This window comes from Solanum tuberosum, unplaced genomic scaffold, assembly GCF_000226075.1.
Source record: "Solanum tuberosum cultivar DM 1-3 516 R44 unplaced genomic scaffold, SolTub_3.0 scf00319, whole genome shotgun sequence".
Classification (NCBI taxonomy): domain Eukaryota; kingdom Viridiplantae; phylum Streptophyta; class Magnoliopsida; order Solanales; family Solanaceae; genus Solanum; species Solanum tuberosum.
The window spans coordinates 181,157-191,575 of NW_006239243.1; the positions used below are offsets into that span (position 1 = coordinate 181,157).

The 10,419-nt window shown below is 34.6% G+C and overlaps 2 protein-coding genes across 2 annotated transcripts in view; one reads left to right on the forward strand and one right to left on the reverse strand.

Annotated features, from left to right (window-relative positions):
- Positions 1–1,489: 1,489 nt before the first annotated feature.
- On the forward strand, positions 1,490–5,889 carry LOC102605347 (inosine triphosphate pyrophosphatase). Its single transcript, XM_006360265.2, has 8 exons — positions 1,490–1,714; positions 1,816–1,880; positions 2,873–2,936; positions 3,036–3,045; positions 4,574–4,605; positions 4,729–4,841; positions 5,423–5,499; positions 5,587–5,889. The coding sequence occupies exons 1-8, from the start codon at positions 1,573–1,575 to the stop codon at positions 5,711–5,713; spliced, it is 630 nt and encodes a 209-aa protein (XP_006360327.1). The 5' UTR covers positions 1,490–1,572; the 3' UTR covers positions 5,714–5,889.
- A 1,813-nt stretch (positions 5,890–7,702) lies between these two features.
- The window catches only part of LOC102605687 (probable pectate lyase 8), a 5,277-nt gene continuing 2,560 nt past the window's right edge, over positions 7,703–10,419 (reverse strand). Inside the window, exons 4-7 of the mRNA XM_006360266.2 lie at positions 9,104–9,746; positions 8,904–9,007; positions 8,639–8,777; positions 7,703–8,561 (exon numbers count right to left, since the gene is read on the reverse strand). Coding sequence (XP_006360328.1) covers positions 8,340–8,561; positions 8,639–8,777; positions 8,904–9,007; positions 9,104–9,746 — 1,108 coding nt within the window. The 3' untranslated portion in view covers positions 7,703–8,339. The remainder of the gene's footprint in view (positions 8,562–8,638; positions 8,778–8,903; positions 9,008–9,103; positions 9,747–10,419) is intronic.

Consider the following 10,419-nt stretch of genomic DNA (forward strand, 5'->3'; position numbering starts at 1 on the left):
GTTCATAGGACTAACATAATGTTGTGAATTGTGATTACTCGCTGGTTTCACGAGCAACGAATAGTTTCCGCTCTGTGCAGTGAAAGGATAACATGTCGATACCGGCCAAACCCAACAAGAGCCTGATGGGTTGCTTCAATTAAACCACCACTTTTTGTTTTTTTTTTTTTGGTTAAAGAAGCACATAAAATGATATTCTAATTAAATCAATTATTTAACACTTGAATAATTTCAAGTTATATAGTTTAATATGATGTTCACAAAAGGACTAACATAATGTTGTGAATTGTGATTACTCGCTGATTTCACTGAGCAACGAATAGTTTCCGCTCTGTGCAGTGGAAGGATAACGGGGCGATACCGACCAAACCCAACAAGAGCCTGATGGGTTGTATCTAGGGGTGTCAAATGGACGGGTTGGGTTGAAATAGAAATCGGGTTGAGTCTTGACCCGCCCAAGTTTACATTGGGCTCAAATGGGCTAAAAATTGGTTGGGTCTTGACCCACCCAATTTGACCCGATTAATCTGAATAATTTTAACATAGTGATATTTAACTTTTATAATCACCATTCGAATTTCAGCTAAAGATTTTTTTAAAAAAAAGTAATAAATGGATAGATAAATCCTAAAAGATGTTAAATATGTAATAATTTATACCTTTAATATAGGAACATATCTTAGTAAATAGTTTTAAAACGGGTTGAAATTGGAGATTGAATTGGGCTCAATTGAGAGGATTATCTTAAAATGAGTTAGGCTTGAATGGATTGAGATTGAAGCCAATTCAAATTATCTTGAGCCCAACCCTTAAAATTCTGGGCGAATTGGACGGGTTATCTATGTTTGAATTCATTTTTGACACCCCTAGTTGCTTCAATTAAACCACTACTTATTGTTATTTTTTTTTTATTAAAGAAGCACATAAAATGATATTCTAATTAAATCAACTATTATTGACACTTGGATAATTTCAAATTATATAGTTTTAATATGATGTTCACAAAAGGACTAAACACACATTTGTTACGTAAAAATATCCTTTTATAATCCACTTATAACTTGAATAAAAAACCTGATTTTTTAAATTATCTTTAAAATATACATAAGATTAAAAATAAATTCGTTAAAAGTTACAAATTCAATACTACTAAGATAAGTAGGAAACAATTTGAAACGATGGACTTTTTTATTAAAAAAAAATATCAACTAGAAATTTAAGTTTGAGGATCAACAAATTTATCGCTAATCAAATATGTCCAAAAATTACAATATTTATTTTGTGATAATATCTTTCAAATATTTATTTCTTTGTCGATTCAATTTTGTATGATTATATTTTCTTTCTTTAACTTTTATAACTTTCAATAATTCAAATTTATTATATTTTCTAAATTTTTGATATGATATTTCTCCATCAAATTATTATTTAATTATACTATAAATAAATATTAATTAAGAAAAAGGTTTATACTAATACTTATTTTTAATTGAAGTTGCTAGCACAAAAACTCATAGACCATAAATCTCCCTCCTTCGACTGAGCAATTTTTTTTCCGGCGAGAAAGGGATAATGGCGGCGGCGGCGAGGACGGTGGGTTCTGGGGTGGTGTTGCCGCGGTCAGTGACGTTTGTTACCGGAAATGCTAAAAAGTTGGAGGAAGTTAGGGCAATTCTTGGCCAGTCTATTCCCTTTCAGTCCCTTAAGCTTGACTGTAAGTTCACAGTGTTTTTGATTTCATATATGTAACTTGAGCTTAATTTCAATGATTTCTGCTAAAAAATTGAACCCCTTTATGTCAAAATTTGATCTTAGTGCCAGAACTTCAAGGTGAGCCTGAAGATATATCAAAAGAAAAAGCAAGAATTGCTGCTAAAGAGGTAGTGTACCCTGGCTTTATTGCATATATTGTATATGCATATATGTGTGTGTATTGCTAGTTTGTATGCAATAGCGAAAGCCGAAAGCAGGTAGTTCATGTAGGTGCTAATTCTCCCTTTGTTAGATTTTAGTTGAATCCATGTCTGCCAAAGTTATAGTGGTTAATACTCTAGAGCATCCATTTCAATGATCCTTTCAACTAAGTACTATAGAGGATGTTTGGATTTGCTTCTTTTAGGTGCTTTTTAAGCCAAAATAGCTTTTAAGCACTTATTCCTAATTTATAAGTCATAAGCTATAAGCACTTATTCCCAACTTATGAGTGTGTATTGTCTGTTTGTATGCAATAGCAAAAGCAGATATTTCATGTAGGTGCCAATTCCCCTTTTATTAGATTTTAGTTGAATCCGTGTCTACCAACTTTGGTATAGTACTTCAAGTTCTTATCTTGTGTATAATGTTAATCTGTTAGAGTATCCATTCGAATGAACCTTTCAACCAAGCACTATAAGTAGTCCACTCCTAAGGTTTTTTTGGGGATAAAAGTGGAGCACCTTGAATATTCCACCAGGTACGTGCGACCTCCAACCAGCAAAGCCGCGTGGTAGTTTTGCCTACCACTCTAAGGTTAATCAATAAATTCTGGTTTCTTTAGGTTAATTTCTGAAGGATTTTGTCGTCATATTGTTCCTGCTTCAACTTTAGACTAAGGTTTTATTGCGATATTGAACCCTTATGGTATCTTGTATTCATTTTCACCTGAGCATTTGCAATGTCTTGATATTTTAATATGAGACAAGTGATATAATGCTAACATCTTGATATTTAATAGTATGATGCTAAATACAGAACCACCACTCATTGAGATATGAACACTTGTTTATTTTATAATTGTCCTCTTGTAGTTTTTTTCTCCCCATCTATGAGAGATAGATTTTAAATTCACTGTTTGTGATCGTTGGGAAATTGACTGAGTTGGAAAAATTCTCAGGTGAATGGACCAGTGCTAGTTGAGGATACTTGTCTTTGTTTCAACGCCCTTAAGGGTCTCCCAGGTACTCAACAAACTTATGTACATGCTTCAATATCAGTATATGTGCTTTTATTTGAGTTGTGACAATGAACTAAGGTGCTGAGTTTTTTTGTTGTTGCAGGGCCTTACATGTAAGTTCATCTTCTCTTTTATCATTCTGCTCTTGAGTTAAGTGTTTTTTCTTCTTTTTATACTTTTGTATAATATCCGTTATGATATTTAGAGTTATATTCTTTTTATATTCTTGTTATAAACCATTGTGCCGTTTCTTCAATATGAGGCCTATAGCTCTCAATTTGTCTCTGTTCACAGATGAATTGAACTAATAAACTTCAATGTGTGTGAAATATTTGGTTTGTTTATAGCGATAAGTTGTTTCAGTCAATTAGACATCTGTTAGTACTTACAAGCTACTTCCTTACTTGAGGCATGTGGTTTATAAAGTTCAGTGTTCTCAGAATTATAAGTTGTGCTTGGTATGCTTTAAGATACTTTTTAACAACAAATATCTCCCTTGATGAAACCATTTTATACTGTTTGATCGTGTTAAATTGTTGATGATGTTTTGCTTGATGAAACCATTTTCTACTGTTTGGTTGTGTTAAATTGTTGATAATGTTTTGCGATGGATTTTTTTACACCAAATAGGGAAAATTGACTTACATTGATGTGTGTGAGTCATTACAATTGTTAACTCTTGTTCAATACTTCAACTTGCTTCAACCAAATGACCAATAGTCCAATTTCAGTGTTTACTTAGTGCCCGTTTGGATTGACTTATTTGAGGTGTTTTACAGCCAAAATAGCTTTCAAGTAGTTTTGAAGTGTTTGGGTAAAGTTAAAAAATGCTTATAAGCACTTATTTTAAAGCCAAAGCCATAAGTTAGAAATCCTATAAGTCATAAGCCAAAAGCCAATCCAAACAGGTAGAAACTATTTTCTTAGATCAATTTTTGTCCAACAAGGAGTGCTTGTTGGATGAACTTAAACTGCATAACTGAGGAGGACAATAAATTTGTTATAATTTCTAGTCGCTGTTTAATGGGCAGAATCTTGTTTTAATAGGACTTCCCAGATTATTTCTTTCCTGTACTAAATAATATTTGGAGTTTAGGTAACCTTTCACATTGAAATTGGTTATGGACAGTGTCTGGCACGCGAAATTGTGGAACTTACCTTTGAGAATGTACCCTGCTCATATCATTTACCTAGACGGATAACTTTTTTCCTGCACTTTTTATACTATCCTGATAATGTAAACATGCCATGAGAGACACTTCTACTCTAAAGAGTTTCTCTTTTATCTCCAATTCTTTTAATCCTTATTTTACTACTTAATAAAAGTTAAAACCTTACATTAATACTTTAGGTCAGTCGCTTAAAATGGAGAGAATGTTGGACATTAACGAATTGAGGTGAATTTATAAGAGGTTGGAATTCTTTCCAAAGATTTGACTTACCTTCTTGGATCATATTCAATCTAAATTTTAATAAAATGCTCTGCCTAACTCCCTTTTGATGGACATGCCAAATTTTTGTAATGTTTGTTTATGTTGTTATTTTCCAATTCTTATTAACTATTCTCTTTTGCCATTGACATAATATGCTTTGTAATTGTTGCTTTATGTCTGGGATTGCTTGCCATATTACGTTCTGCAGCAAGTGGTTTTTGCAGAAGATCAGTCATGAAGGTAATTGAAGCTTGCTTTTCCTCATATACAATTGCGTTGAACTTAATTTTTGGTGTTCTCCTTTTCTGTTAAATCACTCTATTTTTCTGTTCTGCTTTTAAATTTTTTCCGGACATTTTCTAGGTCTCAACAACTTATTGATGGCTTATGAGGATAAAACAGCATATGCCATGTGTATCTTTTCACTTGCTCTTGGGCCAAATACAGAGCCAATGACTTTTGTAGGGAAGACACTGGTAAGTATTTGCTTCTGTAATCCATGAATTCTTCCTTTAGATTTTGTGGTCAATTTTTCCATTATTATTTCTGCTGATCAGGGCTATGTTTCAAACTAGAATGGTCCTCGGTGGTTATTTCGTTTTATGTTAAGTACCAGAGGTCTGGTTATTTCTTTATTGATGAAGAGAAATGGAAAGTAGTTCCTATATTTCTTACAATGGTGCTTCTTTTTCTGTTAGCGCCACCATAAAATCAACACATCAGTTTTCACTCAACTAAGAGAACTCCAGAGATATACGATATTCTTCGTGAAAGTGGTTTTACCTTCTCTTGATTTTTTGATGATAAATAGTCCTAGGAGATAGGCATGTCTATAAGCTCTCAATTTTTGAGCTTCCAGTGAATTTCTTGCAATGTTATCGCTATTTACATACTTTGGAGTATAATCCGAAAATTCCCTGTATTAACATCCTTATAAGACTATTTTGGATCCTATCCTTAAATGAGGAACTCATGAAACTTTATAGATTTTTCGCTTAATGTTTCTTTGTTGAACTATGTGAACAATAGAACTAACATTGCGAACATGGCTCTTCAGGGAAGGATAGTACCAGCTAGGGGACCCAATGATTTCGGATGGGATCCAATATTTCAACCTCATGGCTATGACCAGACGTAAATCCTTCCCCCTTGAATGTTTTCCTATTGAACGTAAGAACATCTGATATGAAGAGAGTACTAACTTATAGAACTGTGTTGCAGTTACGCTGAGATGCCCAAGGAAGAAAAGAACAAGATTTCTCACCGGGGTAAAGCTCTTGAACTAGTGAAGTTACACTTTGCTGAGGCTCGATACACTTTCCAGACTGACTCCACTACCCAAAACTAGGATGTATGCCTCGGTAGTGACATAATCTTCGCGTTCTTGCTCAAGAGCTATGATTGATGACAATGTAAGCTTCTTTTATTCTCCTAGATAAAATATCGTGAAGGATGAGATACGTGAAATTTTGAAACTTATGATTATTGCTAGTAGATTTTATGATCTAGCACAACTTCTCTTTTTATTTTAAGTTTCATTTGGTATGGGGGTAGGCTCAGGAACATGAATATTTGATATAACTCAATCCCCATATGAGGTTGATAACCAACATGTTGATACTCTAATATTCTCCCTTGCAACGTTCAGGACTGGGCATCTGGAGTGAACATTGAGTAAACCATGAACGGATCTGACTTGATACGATCTTAGGAAATTGTATCTGACATATAACTCAACTTAAAAGCTAGCTTACGAGGTTGGAAATCATCCTAGATCATGTTCTCTAGATCATGACCTTTCTTATCATAGCTAGAAAGAGTAGTGTTTAAGAAACTAAAGGCAAACTATAATTAAAACAATTGGTACCATATTGTACAAAAGTTGAAAGGCATCCAAGGTTACAAGATGAAAATGATTAGTTGTGTAATCAATTATGATAATTACTTATCATTTTGCTCTCAGGCTAGAATAGACTCACCAGCATAATCATTGTGGTTTGCCAAATTTGATCTCGTCTATTTTCTAATATCAATAAATATTGCCTTTCATCATAAAAAGGATGGGTACTAATTATACCACTTTGAACTCAAATCAATCAATTGTACCACATATTCTTGATCTACTTAGCAATTTAGTATAAAGAGGAAAGTTTCATATTTATTCATGAAGCAATTAAGCATGTGATTAGGAAAGTACATGGAGAATATCCTTTTAAAAATCTACTTTATATTTTACATACACGGTACGCTTGTCTGGGCTTGCTCACATTGCTGGTCAAGTTCAGATAAATAAGAGGGTTTGCAATAGTCTGAAAACCAACACAAAACTTGTCAATTCATGATAAATTCTCATCGGTTTATAAAGGGAGAAGTATGCATAAAAAGTGTTTGGGACTCAATAATCATAATTAACATGAGCAAACATGGATTTAAATTGGGTTGTGTAATTGTATCGAATGTGACAACTCCAAATTAGGGCTTTATAACTTTTTATGTTTTTCAATCTACATATAACATGTAACATGGGTATACATGTGGTAAGTTGGTCATCTCATTAAGAATAATATTGAAAGACACCCACCCTTCTTTCAAACACTACAAAAGCTATGTTTTCAATTGGGGCAAAATTAAAGAATAGGTCACATGCCCTATGGGGTCCATCCTCACATGCATATCTTAATTCCTTTCTTCCCCCCATAATGTGAAATTGAGACTCTTGAGCTTATTGTCCTATCAAGTCAATGGAGCAATATGTTAGGTGCACCATCTATATTCACTTATGTTCCTTTCACACAACAATTGAAAGCTGTTTTCCTTTTTTCTAATTTTATCGAATTATATTGGACTGAGATGAGCTTGAATAGAGCAACACATACATAATAAGAGTAAATATTCATATAGGCGATCCTAATTTATAGTTATTCGATATAACGATACCACTTTCTTGAGAGATACTATATTTAATTTTATCCAAAATGACACATCATCATCTCTCCAACTATCTGGTGATTTGCCAAAATTATAGAGAATTAAGAAAAGTAACCCCATGTGACAGAATATTTTTCATCATTAAATATTAGATTATGCTTAAGTGGAGTGTTTAACAGTATTTCATTACTTCAAAAGACATACTCATTAGTCATTACTAAAGTTAGTTTTACACTCTTTAGCAATCTTTAAGCACATGCTACCACCATTATGGCAACTACCAGGAGGATGAAATTGAAAAGCAAAAATTGAACAAGTGTAATTGATATCAAATTATAGTATATGATAATTAACACAAAAAATAGAAGGCAAAACCAAGATGATATTAATGTTTGCATTGACAATGACAAAGCAAGAAAGTAAAAGGTAATATATAAAGGTAGTAAGTAACTTTGCATCATTTCAAACAGAAAGGTTCTTCTTTACTTTCCCTTCCAATAACATTTTTCTTGACAATTCACACTATATAGCTTGTATGACTCAAAAAAGCTAAGAAAAAACTTACAAAATCATTCACTCCTATAGTAATAAAAAAGGCAAAAAAACACAATAGCCAAAGCACAATATAGCAGACTAAAAAGATTCACAGCATCACAAAGATAGAATGGGGGTGGTGGTTAGAAGAAACCAATGGATGAGGAAGATGAGCACTCTTGAGATCGAAAAAAAAATAACAAGAAAATGGGCATGGACAACGCTTCTGCACCTGCTTCAAGAACAGACATTGGCTTTTCTTGAATTGAAATCAGGCCGAGGTTGCACAACGCTTTGAGATAGGAACTGAAGAATTGACAGTGTAAAAAATGTACACTTGCCAAGAGGAATGGACTGATTGACAAACAATGGGATATAACTTTGATTTGGGAGGACTATAGAGTAGTGCTTTTTAGTAGTAAGAATGGAAATCTAACAGTGGAATAAGGAAAAAGGGACACTTTCTTTTGGTAAATCTGTATAAATGATAGAGTAGAGTGAAGCTGGCTGTACTAGCAAGTGCTGCTTCTACGACAGGCAAGGGGACCAGCACTTGAAGTAATGGCACCGACCATCGAAGAGGACTTGGCACCTAAGCTTGAAGCTCTTGCGTAGCTTGCTGAAGCTCCAGCACCTGATGGAGTGAAATAGGCACCATTAAGCATCAAGTCTCCTGATGATCTCCAGTTCCAGCCCTTCCATTGACCTGTTGCTGTGTCTACCCTTTTTGTTACCTGTGTTTCAATTGATTTCTGTTAATTCACTACATTATGAAGTAGCAATCATCTACAGTTTTTGGCTTTTAAATTACCTCCTTCGCAAAACGATTAGTTGGGGCGAGGTATCTGTTTCCTTGGCTGTTGATGGTGGGGTTAGCACTTCCACCGATAGCATACATCTCCCAGTGAGTGTAGTCATTGTTCACTACATGGAAGTAGCCATGTCTGCACCTGCATTTTTTTTAATAAACCCTCAACATCAATACACTTACTTCTGATCTTTTGTTTGACAAGTAATGATAGTTATATAGTCAATTCCAACTTGTTCGGATTTTTAAGTCCAAGAGCAGAAATTACCTAGGCATTCTTTGAATGAGACCCTCTCCAAAGTGGTTGTATGCAATTGTCACTTGCATCTGCTTGTCTTTAGTGTAGGAGTCACTGTGGCCCAATAGCATGACCTGTTTGCATTAACAAAAAGAGCCCCTGAAGTTAGCTCCACAGCTCTGGAAATCAGAGATAAAAATCTACAAATTAGTTTCAAACATTAAAAGCACCTCATTATGATGGGCGAAATGATTGTTAGAAATAGTAATGGCAGTTGAGCCCATTACAGCATCAACAAGACCATCAGCACAGTGAGAGAGTGAGTTATGATCAACCCATACGTGGCTTGAGCCAAAGATAGAAATGGCATCACCATCAGCCATTGTCCTCCAGCCAAAATGGGTCGTTGAACTCCTCACCATGGCATTTCCAGTTGGTTTACAGTCATGGATGTGTAGGCCATGGATAATAATATTGGTAACAAACTGGATTGTGAGACAAGCTCCATTGGCAATGTGAACATTGTAGCCACGTGCATCAATTGTCTTGAAACTGTTCATAATGAGCTCCTGTTTCAACTGTATGACCATGTCGCGACTGAACACAATCCATAGGGGTTCCTCCTGGATAACAGCATGACGAATAGTACCAGGCCTGGGGTTAACAGGGTCATCGTCACGATTATCAGTGACAACATAGTAACGACCATCACGACCACCAATAGCATTGCGCCCAAATCCAATGCCACAATCAGCAAGACGCTTGCGGTTCTTTTGCCAATTGGGATCACATCTCCAGCAGTCATCAATAGGATTTCCTGTCCCACATGAGAAATATCCAAGTTTTCGCCTCTCAGTGCTGTTCCTAATGCTCCTGTTTAGCAACCCAAAACATAGTTAGTTAAACATTAAAAAAAACTGTCATTTTCATTTACACACATTGGCAGTAAATTCATTGAACAGTACCTTAGGAACATGTCACTTTCTTTTCTTTAAAGTAAAATTATTGTGTCTAAGAACAGGGGAATTCATTTATCCCTAGAAATGGAAATAGGATAGTCAAATTCAAAATACTGTTTTTGTGGTTACTTTGAAGAGTGTCGGTGGGAATAACTAGCAATATTATACGTCTACAAGTGTAGGGACCCATAAGTTTGGAGCCAGTGAAAATGCATTAAAGGATTTTGTCATCCTACAAGGACTATTTTGGTCTTTTCAGGTTTGGGTTGTTTGTTTTCTTGGTAAAATAGGCAAAAACAATAATTATGTAGGCACTACATTTTAGAAAAGCCAAAGACATAGGTGAATGGTGATGCATTGCTGCCACATGAAAAAAAAAGATAAGAATCATGTAAAGAAAACAGTATAATCTGAGTGACTATAATCCAATTGTAATTTAGTAGGCATTGCACCATTCAGTTTGCTCTGTCATTTTGGTATATTTTCTTGCATGCACATGCACTAATAAAAACTGTCACAACTCACTACTCCACCATGTGTAACCAGTCAATTAATGACTTTCCACAGATCATAAATAACAATACCCC

What these genes read in the sequence shown, in the direction of transcription:
- LOC102605347 (XM_006360265.2), top strand. Translation starts at nt 1,573, where the DNA reads ATGGCGGCGGCGGCGAGGACGGTGGGTTCTGGGGTGGTGTTGCCGCGG. An exon ending in GCAGAAGATCAGTCATGAAG is followed by an intron (nt 4,606 to 4,728) that starts GTAATTGAAGCT and finishes GACATTTTCTAG; the next exon opens with GTCTCAACAACTTATTGATG. An exon ending in CTTTTGTAGGGAAGACACTG is followed by an intron (nt 4,842 to 5,422) that starts GTAAGTATTTGC and finishes ATGGCTCTTCAG; the next exon opens with GGAAGGATAGTACCAGCTAG.